This window comes from Schistocerca americana, chromosome 3, assembly GCF_021461395.2.
Source record: "Schistocerca americana isolate TAMUIC-IGC-003095 chromosome 3, iqSchAmer2.1, whole genome shotgun sequence".
NCBI lineage: Eukaryota > Metazoa > Arthropoda > Insecta > Orthoptera > Acrididae > Schistocerca > Schistocerca americana.
This window is the reverse complement of record NC_060121.1, coordinates 983,914,348-983,935,074: the sequence shown is the minus strand read 5'-3', so window position 1 is coordinate 983,935,074 and position 20,727 is coordinate 983,914,348. Positions and strand designations below refer to the sequence as shown.

Sequence of the window (20,727 nt, the reverse complement as noted above, 5' to 3'; positions counted from 1 at the left end):
AGCCATAATCCGTAGGTAGCGGTCATCCACTGCAGTAGTAGCCTTTGGGCGGCCTGAGCGAGGCATGTCATCGACAATTCCTGTCTCTCTGTATCTCCTCCATATCCGAACAACATCGCTTTGGTTCTCTCTGAGACGCCTGGACACTTCCCTTGTTGAGAGCCCTTCCTGGCACAAAGTAACATTGCGGACGCGATGGTACCGCGGTATTGACCGTCTAGGCACGGTTGAACTACAGACAAGACGTGTACCCCCTTCCTGGTGGAATGACTGGAACTGATCGGCTGTCAGACCCCCTCCGTCTAATAGGCGCTGTTCATGCGTGGTTGTTTACATCTTTGGGTGGGTTTAGTGACATCTCTGAACAGTCAAAGGGTCTGTGTCTGTGATACAATATCCATAGTCAACGTCTGTCTTCAGGAGTTCTGGGAACTGGAGTGATGGAAAAAATTTTTTGTTATGTGCATTTGAGTGGTTATGAGATGTATTACGCTACAACTTCAGGAGCTAATTTACGTTAATCACGGCTATTATTGATAAACGGTGTAGTAACAGTAGCAAATACCAAGCACACTGGCAAATTAGAGTGATGCATTTAAATGTGGTATTTATAAGAGATATGATTACAAAATTCTATTTGCTGTATGCAGGAATATAACTAAAGCAGATAATAACTGATTATATTTCTGCCTAAACAATTCTTCTGGACCACAGCTAGATTGGTGGTATTTATGCTTTGTAAAGTTAACTAATACCTTACTATGAAGTGCTGAGATGTTTAAGCTACAATTAACGTCTTTTAATCAAAACATAATTTAAAAACGCCAACACGCTTATTCTATAAATGAAATCCGGTGGGCGCTATTCCTGGTTTTTAAAAAACTCTTACACAGGTTGAGTGGTCTACTAGAGAGCCGTAATGCACGTTGTTACTGAGTAATCACCAGCGTATGGGCATTCAGATGTCATGTTATTTTCACATTACTGACGTGAGACGGAAGCAAGTTGTGTACAGTTTTCGGCTGGACTGAATTTCACCAGGCGTTTAGCGATTTCAGCTATCATCGTTGCTTAACTTCACAAGTAAAGCGTTGCTCAACATTGTAGATACTAGCCCTCCCTGTCGTTCTGCAAGATTCACTCTTGATTTGACCTTACTTTTGATTGATCAACCTCGGTTTTGATGCCAGTGAAATTATTTTTTAACCACCTTCGTCGTGCCTGAGTAAAACCGTCTTTTCCCTACGCTAAAAACTACACATTTACGAAAAAATGTCCTTCCCCCCCACCCCCCCCCCTCCCAAAAAAAAGCATTCCACAGTAATGCCTAGTTTGCTGGTATCTCTCTCAGGTTGCACAAACTGTCTGTAGCCTGGAAACTGCAGTGGCTCGTCCACTGTACACCGTCGCTCACCAAGCAGAGGTCCCTATTGCAGCTACAGTGGTTCTCGTGGACGTATCTGTGGAGCTGACGTCTGGCGAAATCACTTCTTACCTTGTCTCCAGTATCCTCTTCTACAGACGTAACGTAACAGGTTGATGTTTCACTTTCAAGCTGATACATTGTTAACGGGGCAATTTAGGCTGCATAGGAAAATATTCGATTTATTTTCAGCTCTCATTTAACTTGTAAGGGATTCACCACCCTGCTGGAGCAAATGTAATCTCGATGTATTGCTCACTTGCTAGAACGACAATTCACAGGCGCTGCCTGAGACATAAAATATCTTTGCCCCTGTCAAAAGGGAGCTGCAATAGAGTCGCAGGTCAGAGAAGTCTCTGCAGCAGTTGCAGTCGCTAGCTGCTACAGTGTAGTTGTAGTCTGTCGCTGGTACAGCGCAGTTTACAGTTAATAGTTGTTAAAGTCACAGTGCAGAACAAATTGTAAAATTTTAGTCTATGGAACTGAATAATAATTGTGATCAGCCGCAGAGCTAAATGATACCATGGAATGAGACGATGATGATGAACAAATGAATAGTTGTTAATATAATGAAAAATCAACAGTGTAATTAAATCACTCATGTATTGTAAGATAAATTTTATAATTTTTATTGGCATGCGCGTTGTTAAGTCACTTGTCTGAGATGTTAATATGAATTTGTTTCAATCTTTTCTTTTGTGATTCGTCAGCACCAGTTGACCCAGATTTGTAATATATTCAATTTTCCGGAGTAATGGATTGTAGATCGTTATCAATAACGCAAAAAAATTTCAGAATATAATTGTTTTTACCAGTCAACTATAAAGGTATAATTTCCCCTTAAGACATTAGCAGTCCCGATCCAGTCATTTATCTGAATTAAAATATTCCAGAAATTTTGCCGGATCATAGTCATGTATTCTTTAGTAATCAGACGACCAGCTGTGCAGCTGTGTCACTAAGTGAAGTCAGTTTTTCTCGTAATTCAGATCTCAGACAAATGTTATCCAGTATTAGTAGATAGGCCAGCATTGCACTAAGCTGTGCCATTTACGAGCAGATATATAGACAGCGTTATCCGGCGACGCCATCACGAGGTAAGAATTTTTCAGTTTATTTCTCATGGACAGATTCAGGGCCATGGCTAGCGCTGCTTACGTCAAAATTTATGTTTTTGATGGGTTAAGATTTATCAGTTTTCATATGACAGAAGTTAAATATCCAAATTTAATTATTTCTATTATTTATTTTCTGTTTGGGTAGGTTACACATCATTATTTTATAATTTTTTATTTCTTTGGGAAGGTTACAAATTCAATTGACAACTTCATTAACACAGTAGTATGGTTAATCATAACATATAATAAAGGCTGTTTTACATGGCACTGTAAAGGTTTTTAGCAAATTTGTTATGAATTATCCATGAGTCTTTGTAGGAAAATTGTTTCTGAAATGTGACGGAAGGAGGCTGGACATAATAATATTTGTGTGGACACACCAGTATTGTTGATGTAAGAGATGCACAGTATTGTAGAAGTAGTGCACGGAATTTGAGACCAACAGTCAGCCGCCTCAGGCGTGCCTGCTGGTATATTCGTAGCGGCTAGCTTCCTAATAATATGAGAGCTACTTTTTTTCAATATCCGATCGACCGCGAAATGGAAACGATACTGAGAATAAAAAATGTTTTATTTGCAACATCTTCCAGCAACTTGTGTACATAGTCGCCGCTCCGACATTGACAGTTATCATAGCGGTGTACGAACTTTCCAATACCGGCGACATAGGAGCCACTAATGCTTACCTCCAGTTCTCTACGCTTGTCTGCAGCTCGTTGTCTCTGCCAAAATTCTGTCCTCATAGCCAGCGGTTCATTTGAGTAAAGAGCTGAAAATCAGAGGGAGTCGAGTCAGAGCTATGTGGTGGGTGGCCAAAAATTTCTCATTAAAAACGGTACAGGAGCGGCTTTGTAGCAGCTGCAGCTTGTGGCTGAGCATTGTCGTGAAGAAGTGTAATGCCTTATGACTGTATTCTTCTTAATTTGTACTGAACTGGCCTTCGCAGACGATTTTCTCACAAGACTAGAGCTACTCATTAAACAAGATCCTCAATTATGTAATTCTGCAGGCTTTCATGGCCGTTGTTATTGGAGTTAAAATCTTCTGGATTATTACGCCGCGTCATATTTCTACTAAAATGATCGACGTTTCGACCCTTCTATTGGGATCTTCCTCAGGATCTTATGGTGTCGACTACTGCTAGAACACTGTCAAAGACGAGTGTCGCGTCACTTCTCCAGCACGAACGCGAGAAAAATCCCCTTTATAAGAGGACGAGACACTCGTCTTTGACAGTGTTCTAGCAGTAGTGGACACCACAAGATCCTGAGGAAGATCCCAGCAGAGGGGTCGAAACGTCGATCATTTTAGTAGAAATATGACGCGGCCTAATAACGCAGAATATTTTAAGTTCAAAGATCCTCAATTGACAGTCGCTTCCTTTCCTGACCACCAGCGTGATGAGCGTCTATAGGTCCTGCTTCAGGATTCCTGCACCGTTGCCGCACTTTGCTGTCAAACATGACAGTTACTTACGTAGGCTGCATGCAATCAGGTGGTTTCCCTCAGCGTAAAGAACGCTAACGACATTATGCACTTCACACTTGGTGGAACAGTCTATTGTTCTATACTTCTTTACGTGCTTAGTCTTAGACGAGAACTGAAAAGTGTGACATGACGCGATCGTCGGGTATACTAAAGACACTGTGCAACGCATCTGTGCAAATCTTTATAGGATTTTCACGGTGGTTTTACACGGAAGCGCCACAGAAATTGCTGTGGGCAAGCGTATTCAAATACAGAGTTATGTAAACAGGCAGAACACAACGCTGCTGTCGGCAACGCCTATATAAAACAAGTGTCTGGCGCAGTTGTTAGATCGGTTACTGCTGCTACAATGGCAGATTATCAAGAATTAAGTAAGTTTGAACGTGGTGTTACAGTCGGTGCACGACCATGGCACACTGCATCACCGAGGCAGCGATGAAGTGGGGATTTTTCCGTATTACCATTTCACGAGTGTACTTTGAATGTAAGGAATCCGGTAAAATATCAAATCTCCGACATCGCTACGGCCGGAAAAAGATCCTGCAAGAACAGGACCAACGACGACTGAAGAGAATCGTTCAACGTGACAGAAGTGCAACCCTTTCGCAAACAGCTGCAGATTTGTGAATCCTGGGCCATCAACAAGTATCAGCGTGCGAGCTATTAAACGAAACATCGTCGATATGGGCTTTCCTAGCCGAAGGCCCCCTCGTATACCCTTGATGACTGCACGACACAAAGCTTTACGCCTCGCCTGGGCCCGTCAACACCGACATAGGACTGTTGATGACGGGAAACTCGTTGCCTGGTCGGGCGAGTCTCGTTTCAAATTGTATCGAGCAGGCGGACGTGTACGGGTATGGAGACAACCTGATGAATCCATGGACCCTGCATGTCATCGGGGGACTATTCAAACTTGTGGAGGCTCTGTAATGGTGTGGAGCGTCTGCAGTTGGAGTGATATGGGACTTCTGATAAGCCTAGGTACGACTCTGACAGGTGACACGCACGTAAGCATCCTGTCTGATGACCTGCATCCATTGTTGTCCATTGTGCATTCCGAAGGAATTGGGCAATTGCAGCAGAACAATGCTACACCCCACACATCCATAATTGCTACATAGTGGCTCCAGGAAAACTCTTCTGAGTTTAAACACTTCCGCTGGCCACCAAATTCCCCAGACATGAACATTATTGAGCATATCTGGGATGCCCTGCAACGCGCGGTTCAGGAGAGATCACGCCTTCGTACTCTTACGGATTGCAACGTACTCTTACGGATTTATGGATAGCCCTGCAGGATTCACTGTGTCAGTTCCATCCAGCACTACTTCAGACATTAGTCGAGTCCATGCCACGTCGTGTTGCGGCACTTCTGCGTGCTCGCGCGGGCCCTACACGGTATTAGGCAGGTGTACCATTTTCTTTGACTCTTCAGTGTATAACAGTGACATATACAAATTCTTCTTTTTCATATTTGGCGCTATGCAGGTACGACTCAAGAAAATTCTTCACAATTTCAATTCTGCCGCTGCCTTCCTCCTGTTTTCCGAATTTTACAAGAGCTGTCTTGCATAATTCGCTGTAGTGGTACTCGTGCAAGTTGAAGTCCCACCCCCGCAAACAGTTTTAATCTGCCAGGACTTTTCAGCCTGCGAATATATTTTTTCCAGGAGTGTTTGTCCAGCAAAATATGCAGAACAGCTTCTGCGAAGTTTGGAAAGTAGGACAGAGGAAGAAGCAGGACTGACCCTGTGATGGCAGGCCGCCAGACGTGTATACACTGCGCAACACCATTGAAGGGCCACGCCTAAGTGGAACTTCCGTGCCTTAAGGCTAAAATGGCGGGCTCCGTACGGAAGGCATTCTGCGTGTTAAAAATTTAGAACTGTTGTTCTGTCATCACAAGTCGAGAAGATTTTCAGTAAGACTGACCAATCCGACGTTATGGTATGGAGGTTCGCATTCTTTTTTTTTTTTTTTTTAAATTAACGTCTTCCAAACCATAGGATGGCTCGTATTGGTCATGACGATGCAGTGTTTTCATCTTCGTCATCTATACCTACGTACCTGACACTGATAGCGTTCTATGGAGTCGTCTGAGACCTTGCGTGTAAGCCTCCTTTGCCAGAAACCGTTCCAGGACTCAGTTTGCGGATTTCTTAAGCGTTCCGCTCGGTAACTACGTGTATGCTTCAGAACGCGTGACGTGAAATAGATTATCAGTTAATGTTGTGTGTATGACCAAAGGGAGTCATCAGACCCCTTATGACTTGGTAAAGCTATTTTTTTAACTTTCTTTTAAATTCTCTGTAATTATTATCGCTGTACTGACATGCATTAAATAGTTAGAGTCGTTTGTAGCTGTTATTCCATTTAACTGTGCTGTATTTCATAGTTAAAGTGTAAAGTCGGAGAACGCCAACGACAAACCACCTGCACCAGCGCAAAGAAGAAAAATATCACAAGAAGCTCATTTATTTATGTAGACGTAACTAGTCACATCAACATTTGTAATTTAAGATGTGGATTCTGTAGTAGCTAGTTACTGAAATATGTTTAGTTAAATTCGGAATAGTGTTTTCATATTCAATAAATAAGAATTCGATAAATTCTTGTTCCTGTAAACATTTATTAACGATTTTTTTATTGATGTACACAGACAGGCCAACAGAGGACTTGCGGTGGTTGATGTTGCCCTCTGGGGAAAAGCAACGAAGCTCCAGTGTTCGAGGAGACCGTCTTCTCTAGTCATCGCCACCTGTCATTACCTCCATGAACTCTGCAACGAGATAGGCACAAGTTCAGAACACACACTTACCAAAGCTCACACTGATCATTGTATCAACAGTACATGCACAACATTACTTTGTCGAAAATAAGACTCGTCAAATTCATAGATATCAAGTTCTTAGAGCCAGCTTGTAAAATTTGAAAGTATTTCGGACAGATATCCTATTTCAGAGAGTATCACAAAGGGAAGTCACAAACATACGTGTCTTACTGAAGTGACTTTCTTAAGTGAATCACCTAAATGACTTACTTAGCGACTTACTGAAGGGACTTATTTACGTGACGTAAGTGACTGATATAAGTGGCTTTGTCAAGTCACTCTTAAAGGACTCGAATAAGTGCCTTACTTAAGAGACTTAAACAAGTGCCTTAAGTAACAGATTCGAGTAACTTCAGTGACTGATTTAAGTCACTGAGTTACACATGGGTGTATGGTATATTACTATCATGTCGGAAACTTGAAGATAATCTATATAGATCAGTTGCGTAGCCAATTTTAAAAAAGATGTTTCAATTACGTTTTTGCTTTATCACTTTAGAAAAAGTCTCAGGTTATCTCACACCGCAGCTGACTGTAACTTAAAGACAAAAGTTGTGGCCTGGTGGCTACCAATGGCTCTATAACTGTGGATTCAGCTGTCTAACATTTCATTTTTATGATTTATTCAAGTGCTGACTGCCGTGTTTAGTTTCTCCTTAAACTTCTATCCAGTAGGCTGCCACTATACGTTGCCCTGTGATTAAAATTGGGAGGCCTTAACTGGTGCATCAGAGGATGTGATCGAACTGAATGCCAGGAACTATGTGGAATCCCTCACATTATCTACAAGTTGTGAGTTGTTTGCAAAAATCGTGAGGAATATGGGAACTACTTGCCGGCAACTCGTGCGGTCGTTCGAAAGTTTTTCAATCCAACATTCGTTGTCATAGAGAGAATTTCCGACTTCTTCCAAAGTCGAACTGGCATGAGAAGAATGTTGCGCCTGTGTAGCGATATAGCCAGTATTACTGCTGAAACACGATGTGCATTTAATCAGGTTTTGATGACTGCCAAAAGCTACGAAGCGTGCTACCCTCACCATGCGCATCTTGCACAGGTTTTAATTCATTCAGCTGTTCATGTCATACCCTGTATAAGGGTCGTTGTATCCAGTTTCTTATCTAGTTCATTTGGTTAAATACAGCAGGCAGAACAATGATGGAGTGGATTGACACGTTGTACCACACAGTTTTATCACACATACAGTTCAGTGTGAAATTAGGCCGCTCAGATGTAGGGTATAGGCTGACCAGTCAGTAGTAATTCTGAGTAGTAGCTCAAGCACTTACTGTCAGTACTTTCTGTGCGGCTCGTGCAGAACGGTGCTGCGTTGTGGCTGAATACTGGATTTGAAATGTACAGGGATGTGCTTTGAGCCATCAGCCATCTTGATTTCTGTTTTCCGTTGTTTCCTCAGATAACTTAAAAAGAGTGTTCTACGAGATTCGCACATTGTTGAATACAGCCGGCATTGTGTGTGAGGAAAATCAAAGCCTGCCATGGTTTTCGTGGTATAACAAAGATATTAAACTGCAAGCAAGTGTAATGTTAACATTGTGTTATTAACCGAAATCTCGAATCTTGCAGCAGCCGGAAATCCCTGACTGTCTTCTCGGTGCTTTTTTTTCGTTAACCGTGTTTGTTGGACTGTCATAAGTGACCTTCATTAGCGTACTGTGTGTAAAAAAAAGAAAAATAATTAGAAATGAGAATGTCTGAAGATTACATGACGCTGGGGAGGCTGGAAAAATACCGACACATTAACAAATTTTTCGTTTTTTTTTTTTTTTTTTATAATCTGTCACTGACATGGAATAATTCGTGGCACTCTGTGTGAGCCAGGTAGATGCGTAGCTGTACCGGAGAAATAGAAAGATTTAGAATACCTTCGATACAGTATAAACATTGCCTTAAGTCTGCCAATTGTTGGTTACAGCGTAATGCCGGCAGTATGAAATACAGTCGAAATAAAATTCCTGTTCTAATCATTTTATTACCTTAACCTGTTTCAAAGTACGTATACAGAACGTCTTTCGACAGGGGTGTTCAATGCGGAAAAAAATAAATCTACTTCAGTTTTATTGAAACCTAGAATTCTGCTGATAGGTGTTGCTGATGGTTTTCGTAAGCTTAATTTTGGGATTGCTCTTTTTAAAACTATAAATACATTCACCAGCCATTTTTGCTAGTTTTATTGAAATTGTGATGAAGGCCTAGCGTTTCGACAAGGTCATAGGCATTTTGCTGTAACTCAACCAGAGAAATGTCATAGAATAATTATGCCAGTGTAGTCACATGGTTGAAAAAATGGTTCAAATGGCTCTGAGCACTATGGGACTCAACTGCTGAGGTCATTAGTCCCCTAGAACTTACAACTACTTAAACCTAACTAACCTAAGGACACACACACATCCATGCCCGAGGCAGGACACGAACCTGCGACCGTACCGGTCTCGCGGTTCCAGACTGCAGCGCCAGAACCGCGCGGCCACTTCGGCCGGCTCACATGGTTGACTAATTCTCCTTCTTACTCAGGGTAAAAAAAGATCTTCTGGCCAAGAAATGTTTCTTCTCTGAATCTGATTTTGATCGATCGTAAACTGTAATTCTCGGTATGTTTAGGTCGTTTGACACGCTGTTCAGTGATATTCCTGACTACAGTTACCTTACTGCCTTATTTTAAGGGTTTCTTCAGTTCATTTAGCTCTCTATGGTTTTTTCCTTTGTCTTCGCCATCTGAAATTTGATGTTATACCGTGACGTCGTTGTGTTGTATTGTAAGGCGCCACGTATACCGTTTGTATATGTATACGTGTATGTCGTCGTTATCGTCTCTTCTTTCCCTCTTCGATATCAGAGCATGAGAATATGTTTGTGTTTACCTATTTGTTGTTGACAACACACAACTACACGGCCACGGTGCCTGATTCCAGGATAGCTAGCTTAATAAAGTATAGTGGGTTTCGATGCAGCGTTATTTAAGTACGATTTTATTCTTCACTTTATCTTTGAAACTCTAAGAACCAGCTACTCATAATCAGGCCCAAAACTCGACTTGTAACGAGAGCACTTACGACCAGTCTGTCACAATATTAATAATACATAAGGCTTTACACCACTATAAGAAAATATCACTGTTCATGAAATAACAAAATATACTAATAAACTTCTTTATATCTTTCCTTTTATTGAATCAAATGCTTTCAAATGTTTATTTCGCACCCACAAATCATCCACACCTTGATGTAGAGTGTAAACGTGTGCATGAAAAGTAGTACACTGTTTCTGCTGATAACCACGTTTGAGCTACTTCGATCAACAGGATTTATATTGGATTTTGAAATTGATCATTCTGTCCAAACTTACGTCCTCCAGAATGGCCCACTAACAGTGGGATACCCATCAAGTATTCTGCCCTTTCGTGATAGTTAAGAATTCGCGGAAATAGTATTTTCGCGAGTTTAAAGCAAACCATCGGTGGCGCAAAAGGAGTCTTGATACGGCGACACACTCGCAACGCTTACTTACCCGTCACGAAATTGACCTGCATACATTTATAATCATTTCAAAACTCATAATTCGCCCCACGCGATTGTGTGCAATTGAACTTCGTCAAATCAATTATTTCTCGAATCGTAATCACAGATCGCGACACTGACCGTTCATAAGCGCACAATTAACACACTTTTTTTCTAGGAGTAAAAGAATGACGTCACGTCATCTACATAGTTATTAAAATATTATTCCAAATGACCTCAAACATTTATCGTCATTATATTTAAACGGTAATCAGAAAATCGCAAATCGCACTAACTAAATAACAGTTTTGCATAGCGTCGGGAAGCAAAGCTATATAAAGAAATTCCAGAAATCTCAATTTCTCCATACCAACTGACAGATACAAATAAGATATTCAAGACCTCATAGATCAATCTCGACCTGTAACGATATAATCTGAAACCGTAATTAAGAGCTAACAACTTTTTCCTTAAGTTTAGAGCAAAGGAAAATTAAGATATAAGAATTTACTTACACATGAACACCTTTTTTTCTGAAGTTTAGAGTATGGGGAAACGTCGACACCCTGCTGTTATTGTTCCGTTTTCTTCTGTCAGTCGTACTTCATTCAGACATCACGGCGGTGATCAAACTTTAATTGCTTTGTTAATACTCGAAAAGTTACAAAACACATACTCAAAAACAAAACTAGAAAATTTACTATCCACGTATATTTTAGTCATTACCGTTACAACGTATTGAAACGTTTACAATTAATTTAAACCTACATAAAAGTAAGATCAAAGTTCAATAAAAGTAATTTTTATCGTCACAATAAGACTCTCGCTTAAATTAGCTCCTTGCCTGTGCTCCCTACTTCTGGGACTGTCCGTCTCCCACAGACTTCAGCGCTATTCAGCTGAGAAAACGTTGGTGTCTGTATTGCGTGGTATGTCGGCTCTGGTCTCCACTACTTGGCAACTATCAACTATCGACCAAACTACAGGGCGTAAAGCATCCAAAAGTACGTTTGGACATTTATATCGTAGTTTAGCGCGCATGTGACTGACAACGCATTCAACTGGAGACAAAACGTTTCCTTTCATCATTGGCATAGCTTCCCTGTCGGTATAAACTCTACGAGGAAGAGCTGTTGATTGTGATGTGTTAGTGCGCGATTCTTTCCGACCGCGCGTTACTTCCTCACATTATGATAAATTCATTCAAAATGGATCAGCTCAGAAGGGAAACAGCGGAGAAACTCTTGCGTAACCTCCACGTAGTGGGAGGACAGACTGTATAAGTCTGTCTGCTGAAATTGGCGCTACTGTGAAGACAATAGCCACTGACCTAATATATTTCGAATGTTGACGTATTGGCACAATCTGTCTAGTCCTTCTGTAACTTGCGTCGTGTTCGATCTTTCCTAGTGGCGAGGCGTCGCATACTAATAAGCCACGTAAAGTAGATCCTTAGGAATGAAAGCGGTCTCCTTTCTTTTCTGTCAGGCCTCGTGTACCATGCTGTCTTTCTCCTGTTCGACAGCAAACCTCTATCTGTGTTCCAATGTCAATACTCTTTCAGCTTTCCCCATCTTTATATCTTTTTCATTTATTGCTGCTTATTTTTCCTTCTTCATCTCTTCTTCTAACTCTTTTGTAGTATTTTTCACTCCTCCCCAGATCAAATGACAGCGCCAGATTTGATTATTTTTATAGTTCTGCCAGTTCTTTCTGTTAGTGCATTGTGTCCATAATTAAACATCCAAATTCAAAATGTTGTGGAAATGGAACTGCTGCTCAGAATGACGTCAAATTTCATCAGCATGTTATTGACGCGGGGGGAAGAATTAGGGAACAAAAAACATTTAGCGAAGCTTTTAACAGTAGTAAACGTCAGAATATGCACCCCAACAGATACGTGACACACGGCTGTCCCTGAGTTTGCGTCGTAGACACCCATCATGTCTCCATAAAGGATCACACACTGCCGATAAAGCATTCATGCAAAATAGTGACTGTGCGCCAGTAGAACTACAGAAATTACTGACGCTCAAGGGTATAAAAAAAAGCGTTGATCAGATGTCTGCTAAGGGTCTGGAGAAAAATATTACAAAATTCGAAACGACAGGTTCTTTTGAACAGCATTGTGGTTGAGGGAGGAAAGCAGTCGATCCGACATCTGTCGAAGATGTTGCCACAGCACTGCAGGAGGGGTCGAGCGGTGCTGTGCAAACATGCAGAGCGAGATGAATCCCCCGAAAGTTGGACATGCCTGTGAGCACGCTGTATAAAATCCTACGAAACATCCTGCGTTGCTGTCCGTACAAAATCTCCCATGTTGAGGGAGTTGCTTCCTGCTGACATGTTACAAAGACAACCCAAACGTTCGCTCTGTAACTTGTTGCTAGTACGGAAGTGGACAATTAATGGTCATTGAACACTCTGAACAGGCGAAGCCCATTTTCATCTCCCAGGAAAAGTCATTAATTATAATTGCAGAGTATGAGCAACGGAAAACCCGCACGAACATCAACCGGTACCACTTCCTTCTGCAAAGGCGGCTGTGTAGTGCGTGTTGACGCCATCGTTCATCGTAGGGCCGTATTTTTTCGTGGAGAGGCGCGCTGTGCGTCCTGTTACTCTTACCGTCACCAGTAAACACTGTGAGAGTGTTTTGTGCACCAGCGTCATTCCAACGCTTCAACAGCATGGATGTGTGGCAACAGCCTGGATGTGTGGGCAGGGTCATTTTTATGCTAGATGCCGCTCCTCCGCATATTGCATAGCCAGTGAAGCGGCCGCTGCAGGGGCATTTCGAAAATCCTAGAATTATCAGCTGTCATTTTCTTACAGTCTGGCCGTGCATATCGCCTGATCTTAATCCGTGCGACTTCTGGCTGTGGGACTGTCTGAAAGATGTGTTCACTGCTCAAATTACATTCCGCAACGCATAGACACTCCGACGTGTCGTGTGGCATGCTATATCTCCATTTCAACTTGTGGCAGAAAACGACACGGATAGCGTACTGAACATGAATTGCTCCCGTCTCACGACAGTTAGAATGCGATCCCATTTTGCTTCTTATGCAGTTTTTTTCCCAGTACAATCGAAAATCTATGTCACTTTGCTTTTTATTCCCTTTTTGGCCCCAGGACAATTAAGACCGATAGTCAGTTTGTTTTTTATGCGGTTTTTGGCCTGTGGACAGTTAAAAACCGATTTTTCACATCCGATGTGGTACAACCTTGCCGTGGTGGAGGGACCTGTCTAACAGTGCCACAACTGTTGTCGAAGTTGTGCAGTCGTGTACGTTGAACAGTACTGATGATGTAATGTGCAATTCAAACCACAGCCGTCATACTGGATTCATCTAACATTTGTAGCCCACCCCATTTACGTTAAGACACTTACAGCGCCCTCTGTTGGTAAAAATTTCTTTAATTTTCTGTTTCTTTTTGTTCCAGGACGTGTGCCCTCTCCGTCAATAATACGCTGTTCAAATTTGATGTCATTTCAGCAGTGGTTGTCATTCTACCGCGTTTTCAGGCTGGAACTTTAATTATGGACACTCTGCATATAATCATTTCTATTCAACAATATCTTTGTGTTTTGAGAAATGCCGTCGTGCGGTTTTAATAGGGCGGGTATTGCTGTAGTAAACATGTCCACTGGTATTAAATAAATTTACAATTATTATCATGCCTAACTCATTTCATACACACATCAGAAAAAGATGAAATTCTCGACGTATTCATGGTCAAGTGTGTGAGAAGATCTGAAATCCCTGTCGGGGTAAAATAAATGCATAAGTAAACACATTAGTAGTTACGAATAGTAAATAAACTTTTTTAAAAAAAGGTAAAGCATCGTACAAGATAGTGGGTTTCTGATAACTTGAGAAAGAATGATAGAAAGTTGCATTATTCCATGCTAATGTCTCGTAGGCAAAATAAATACGATGTTTTTAAAAGCTGTGGAAAATAGTTCACAAGAAAATAACTACAGCTAGAGAGGTCTCAATATGTAACAAAGGTAGAATTTAAACAAGAAAACTACGATTTACTCAAGATATGCTACAGTGCTCTGTAGCTTCTACAACGCTGCAGTCTGCATAATATTCAATCAGTTTCGATCAGAGGAGCGACAAAAGAAAGTGGAAAAACGTCACGTGGACACGGACAATTGACAGAAAGTGCAGAGTAATAATATGCCAAGGCTGAGTAGTGGAATATAGATGTGTTAATCGACGAAACTGTCAGTTAATTACATGTTCCGTACATAGAAGTAATTGTCTAGGAGAAATGAATTTAGTTTTGATTTAAAGCTAGCTTTGCTACCTGTTGGACATTTTATGGTATTGGGCAAATGGTCAAAAATTTTTGCTACTGCATATTTAATTCCTTTGTAAGCCAACGATAGCTTTAGTAATGGACAGTAAAGGTCATTTTTTCCTCTTTTGATGTAGGTATGGGTATCATTATTCATCTCAAATACTGATGGGTCATTTATGACGAAGCGCAGTTGAAATCCCTAACTCCTCCAAGAGGTGCGCACATGACGACAACAATTGAACACTACAAATTATTCTTACTGCTTGCTTTTGTACATTCAAAACTTTCTAAGTAATGTAGTACCTCGGAAAATTATTCCATAAAACATTTGAGTGGAAATATGCAAACTAAGTCAGGAGGCTGATTCGTTTGTTTCTGAGACTAGCAACTATACGAAGAGGAAAAGTACTTGAACTTCATTATTTGACCAGCTCAGTAATATGGTTCTTTAAGTCCAAGACTTCATCAGTACAAACACCGAAACATTTGAGCATTGTACCTTGTTTACTGACTCTTGTTCATGTGCTACACCAATTGCTGGTATGGGTCTGTTTATTGAAAGGAATTGACTATAGCGTGTTTTCTCAAAATTGAGGGTTGATCCATTTTCCGAGAACTATTTAATAATTCTTCGAAAAACATCATTAACAGTCTCTTTTGTTTCTTTTCTCTAATGGGATTGCTTGTAATGCAAAAAGTACTATTACTGCTTGATGAATGTTAAGTGGAAAGTCATTCCACATCTAAGAAATAGGATTGGACCCGTCATTAAGCCTTGTGGGACTTCCTTCGTTATTTCTCGTCACTGAAATTTTGTCTCCTTTCAGCAATTTTTAAACTTTAAAGCACAGCTTTTTGCATTCTATTTGTCAAGCATGCTAGAAATCAGTTGTGTGGAAAGTCTTCAATCCCATAACGCTTTTTTCTGAGAGAGTAACGTGATCCATGCAACCAAACGCCTTGGAAAGACCACGTAACATACAAACTGGCGGCATTTTGTCTTGTAACTTTTATTACAAAGAGGTTTGATTATTGCATATATTAATCCATCTGGGAAAATTCCCTGTTCCAATGACACGTAACATGTATTACTAATGATATTACTTGTTACGGTAGAACAGCTTTTTCAGAGTTCTGTTTGAAATCCCATCAGCACCATAGATCTTTTGTTTTTTAAAGTTTTTATAATACTGTTAATGTCAGTGAGGAATGTTGGTGCTATTCTGGTTGCTTAAAGTTTTGTGGAGCGATATTTTTAATATATTCTCTTCCTTCTTCAGCTGAACCATTTTATCCTATTTTGCTGTTATCTTTCTAAAGTGACTGTTAAGAATACATGCAACTTGTGAGTTACAATACACAACATCGTCTTTTAGCTGAATTGTTGCACGCCTTACACTGACTGGTTGTTCTGTCTCCTGTTTCACAATATCGCACATAGTTTTAATCTTATTATTTGCATTATTAATTTCTGTCAAAATGTGCATATTTCTGGACATTTTAATGACTTTCCTTAAAATATTACAGTATTTTTGTAGAATGCAAGTAACGTCGAATCTTGACTTATTCCAGTCTCTATACAAATTTCCCTTTTGCTCTTACGTCCGATTTTCATCTTTTTAGTTATCCAAGCTCACTTCCTTCTTAATGTACTTTCTGAATAATATTTTAGCAAAACTACTTTCAAATACTGCCACGAATTTACTACAGAATTTATTTAATTTCGTATATACCTCATCCTATACTACCTCTTTTAACTTATACTTAAAATATTGTACACATTTCTCGTAAATAAGTTACACTGCTTTGTATAAACATGCCTCAGAACTGTAATACACTACCTTTCCTTTTTTTCTTTTTCTTTGCCTTTGTCCCACATTTACGCAGGGTCGGTATGTTTATTTCGGAACTGGCATGGTTTATTTAATGGATGGCCAGATGCCCTTCATGTCACCACCCGATACACCTCCCCCCCCCCCCCCCCACACACACACCCGAAATGTCTACATCTAGTGTTATCCATGTGAAAATGTGCGAACCTTTTCTTAAGTTTTCCGTGTAACTGAGGTGGCACTTTGGTACCAGCCTTTGGTACCTAGTGGGATGTGAAAAACTATCTGAAAATCACGTCCACGTTGGCCAACACACCGACCGTCGTCGTTAATTAACCGCGTGGATTCGATTCGTTTCCGGCACGCCTGCCCGAATCCCGGATACAGCGAGCTAATACACGCGGCTGTCCAGGCAAGTAAGGTGGTTGATTGTTTATTTTCATTTATTGTGATCATGTAGTCATTAACAATTGGGTACAAGTTAATTGTTTCAGCGTGGACACTGTCTATAAATACACTCCTGGAAATTGAAATAAGAACACCGTGAATTCATTGTCCCAGGAAGGGGAAACTTTATTGACACATTCCTGGGGTCAGATACATCACATGATCACACTGACAGAACCACAGGCACATAGACACAGTCAACAGAGCATGCACAATGTCGGCACTAGTACAGTGTATATCCACCTTTCGCAGCAATGCAGGCTGCTATTCTCCCATGGAGACGATCGTAGAGATGCTGGATGTAGTCCTGTGGAACGGCTTGCCATGCCACTTCCACCTGGCGCCTCAGTTGGACCAGCGTTCGTGCTGGACGTGCAGACCGCGTGAGACGACGCTTCATCCAGTCCCAAACATGCTCAATGGGGGACAGATCCGGAGATCTTGCTGGCCAGGGTAGTTGACTTACACCTTCTAGAGCACGTTGGGTGGCACGGGATACATGCGGACGTGCATTGTCCTGTTGGAACAGCAAGTTCCCTTGCCGGTCTAGGAATGGTAGAACGATGGGTTCGATGACGGTTTGGATGTACCGTGCACTATTCAGTGTCCCCTCGACGATCACCAGTGGTGTACGGCCAGTGTAGGAGATCACTCCCCACACCATGATGCCGGGTGTTGGCCCTGTGTGCCTCGGTCGTATGCAGTCCTGATCGTGGCGCTCACCTGCACGGCGCCAAACACGCATACGACCATCATTGGCACCAAGGCAGAAGCGACTCTCATCGCTGAAGACGACACGTCTCCATTCGTCCCTCCATTCACGCCTGTCGCGACACCACTGGAGGCGGGCTGCACGATGTTGGGGCGTGAGCGGAACACGGCCTAACGGTGTGCGGGACCGTAGCCCAGCTTCATGGAGACGGTTGCGAATGGTCCTCGCCTATACCCCAGGAGCAACAGTGTGCCTAATTTGCTGGGAAGTGGCGGTGCGGTCCCCTACGGCACTGCGTAGGATCCTACGGTCTTGGCGTGCATCCGTGCGTCGCTGCGGTCCGGTCCCAGGTCGACGGGCACGTGCACCTTCCGCCGACCACTGGCGACAACATCGATGTACTGTGGAGACCTCACGCCCCACGTGTTGAGCAATTCGGCGGTACGTCCACCCGGCCTCCCGCATGCCCACTATACGCCCTCGCTCAAAGTCCGTCAACTGCACATACGGTTCACGTCCACGCTGTCGCGGCATGCTACCAGTGTTAAAGACTGCGATGGAGCTCCGTATGCCACGGCAAACTGGCTGACACTGACGGCGGCGGTGCACAAATGCTGCGCAGCTAGCGCCATTCGACGGCCAACACCGCGGTTCCTGGTGTGTCCGCTGTGCCGTGCGTGTGATCATTGCTTGTACAGCCCTCTCGCAGTGTCCGGAGCAAGTATGGTGGGTCTGACACACCGGTGTCAATGTGTTCTTTTTTCCATTTCCAGGAGTGTATGTTATCAGTCATAGTCCTCCTATCTTGCTGCACGCGAGTTAGGAAATTTACCACTGTAATCAGATTGCAACACTCAAATAATGATTCGAGTTCATTTTTCCTGTAAGAATCTTAAGAAATTCACGTCGAAATCTCCAAAAATTACCGTTTCTTCTTGTCTGGCAGGTAGGTCAATCGTGATTTCTCATAAATAGCTGAAAGTTTCCTGGAGAGGACCTGTAGTCTGCTCCAATTACAAGATGAGTATTCTTCTGTAACAGCTCATATGTACTGGCTTCTATGTTCAGATAGACACAGAAACTGCTTATATCAATATGTTTTACTTTGTGTCCAACTTTCACATATTTGCAATTCCTTCTTTTCCCACGTGCATTCTACACGAAAATGATGCTAGTCTATAATCCCTTATATTTATTTGCTCTATCCCTGTGGTTACATGATGCTCAGAGAGGCAGAGAAAATCACTTCAAAATGTTCCACATTCTCTAGGGATACGAGAAGCTCATCCACCATGTTTTTCAGCTCCTTAACGTTCTGATGAAAAACTAATTTTACGTTTCTGGAAACTGCTACATGTGTTATGGTCCGTCTCTGTTCTAATGACTTTCAAGGCTTGGCTCTAACCTTGAAGCTGTCCCTCTGCCACTCCGGTAATCACAGGGATTTTGGTTTATATCCTCGTGGTCTCCCCTTATGCGTTCTGCTACATGCTCGGCAAATCTGTACTTCTCCCTCCTGCAGCTTAGATATGACACTTTGTTTCAGACAAAAGCAATCTACTCAGTTCTTTACGTGGCTGACAGCTGTGTAGGGACAGTAAATCTCAGTTAACTGCAGAAAGATAGACGTGGGGGAAGTTCACGGGTTACAATAAACCAAGGTGTTTCAAAAGTGTTGATGCAATTTCACAAGACTGCATCATTCGTATGGTATCGATAGCAACGATGCCACAGCGTAAGTGCAAGACGACGAGAATCCTGATCCAAACCTGAACTGACTCCCGTCGAAAGCCGCCGTTCAACCGCGCCCAGAAGCAGCCCTCGTGGCCACGGTGCACCGACATTATGCTGCGAGTTGCGTCGTCATCGTTCTTGTAACGTCTGCTCAAAATCCAAACTGCTTTGCTCTACATACAGAGATCGAAAAAACTTGGAGGGAGGCGAAACTGATCAATCGACAAGATAAATTAGCCGCTGGTAGCAGTTTCCTTGTCCAGTCAGATGATACGAGAGACAGTGTTTCGTTCTTTCACCTCAAAATTTTACACTCGGATTAACGTCCAAAATTCGAACACGGCGTATTCGGCTCTTGTGTCTGGAGGATACAAGCACGCCGCCACACGTTTAAAAAAGTTTGGGAAGAGCTACTGTCGCGACTCAGCTGCGCTATACGAGCCGTCTTCGAAAATCACATCCAACCGCATTCCTCGGGCTTTCACTGCAAAGTTCAGTCAAGAATTTCCGCCTGAATTCATCCAGTGGCACGCGTTTCTCACTAAGCCAACATTCATTCGATCCAGCGATTGTCCATGTTAAAGATAAGTGACTACAGGTGCATAGTTTGCTGTAAAACTGAGAATGAAACACATTCATTGTCTGTTCCCATTGTGGTGTTTCTCCGTAGCATGTAGAATATCATAAGACGCAGGCAGATAAAGATACTCTAGCGGCCTTGATTAGAAAGACGAATTTATAAAACCACGAAAAATTTGAAAATTGGACGGACTGACGCCTTTCGATACTGTCTTGTGAAGTCGGATGATCCTTTTGAAATACCCCGTACATCTCGGTGTTGTCAGAGATATTCAAAGTAAAAATGTCCGTAGAATGACCAGAAGGCCTGACTCCGGATTTTTATTTATATTTTTGCACGATACTGAGCGGTATTAGATTACCAGCCGGTAACAACTCTGGTTATTGATTCGTGGCAGACTTGTAACAGTTATTTGCTACCCAGAATTGTACCCCGCTAGTTTGGAACCAGAGACGTGTTTGTGCGTACCGTCGAAGTCTACGGTCCCGGAGCCGTCCGAGTCGATCTCTTCGATCATCATGTCGAGCTCCTCCTCGGTGATCTTGTCGTCCAGCTCTCGCAGGATCTCCCGCAGGGTCTGCGTCGTTATGTACCCGTTTCCTGCAAAGAAAACAAAAAAGTACGGTTCAGAATGCTTCACTGGACAAGAACTTGTTTGCGAAAGACCGACAAGACAGTTACTCTCATTGAACTTAACTATGGTCGACGGTGTCCGCCTCCAAAGCAAG

General features: G+C 42.2%; 1 protein-coding gene across 1 annotated transcript in view; it reads right to left on the bottom strand.

Annotated features, from left to right (window-relative positions):
• Positions 1–6,641: 6,641 nt before the first annotated feature.
• LOC124606612 (troponin C, isoallergen Bla g 6.0101-like) overlaps positions 6,642–20,727 on the bottom strand; it is a 106,041-nt gene continuing 91,955 nt past the window's right edge. The window contains exons 5-6 of the mRNA XM_047138597.1: positions 20,468–20,599; positions 6,642–6,811 (exon numbers count right to left, since the gene is read on the bottom strand). Of these exons, the coding sequence (XP_046994553.1) occupies positions 6,777–6,811; positions 20,468–20,599 (167 nt within the window). The 3' untranslated portion in view covers positions 6,642–6,776. The remainder of the gene's footprint in view (positions 6,812–20,467; positions 20,600–20,727) is intronic.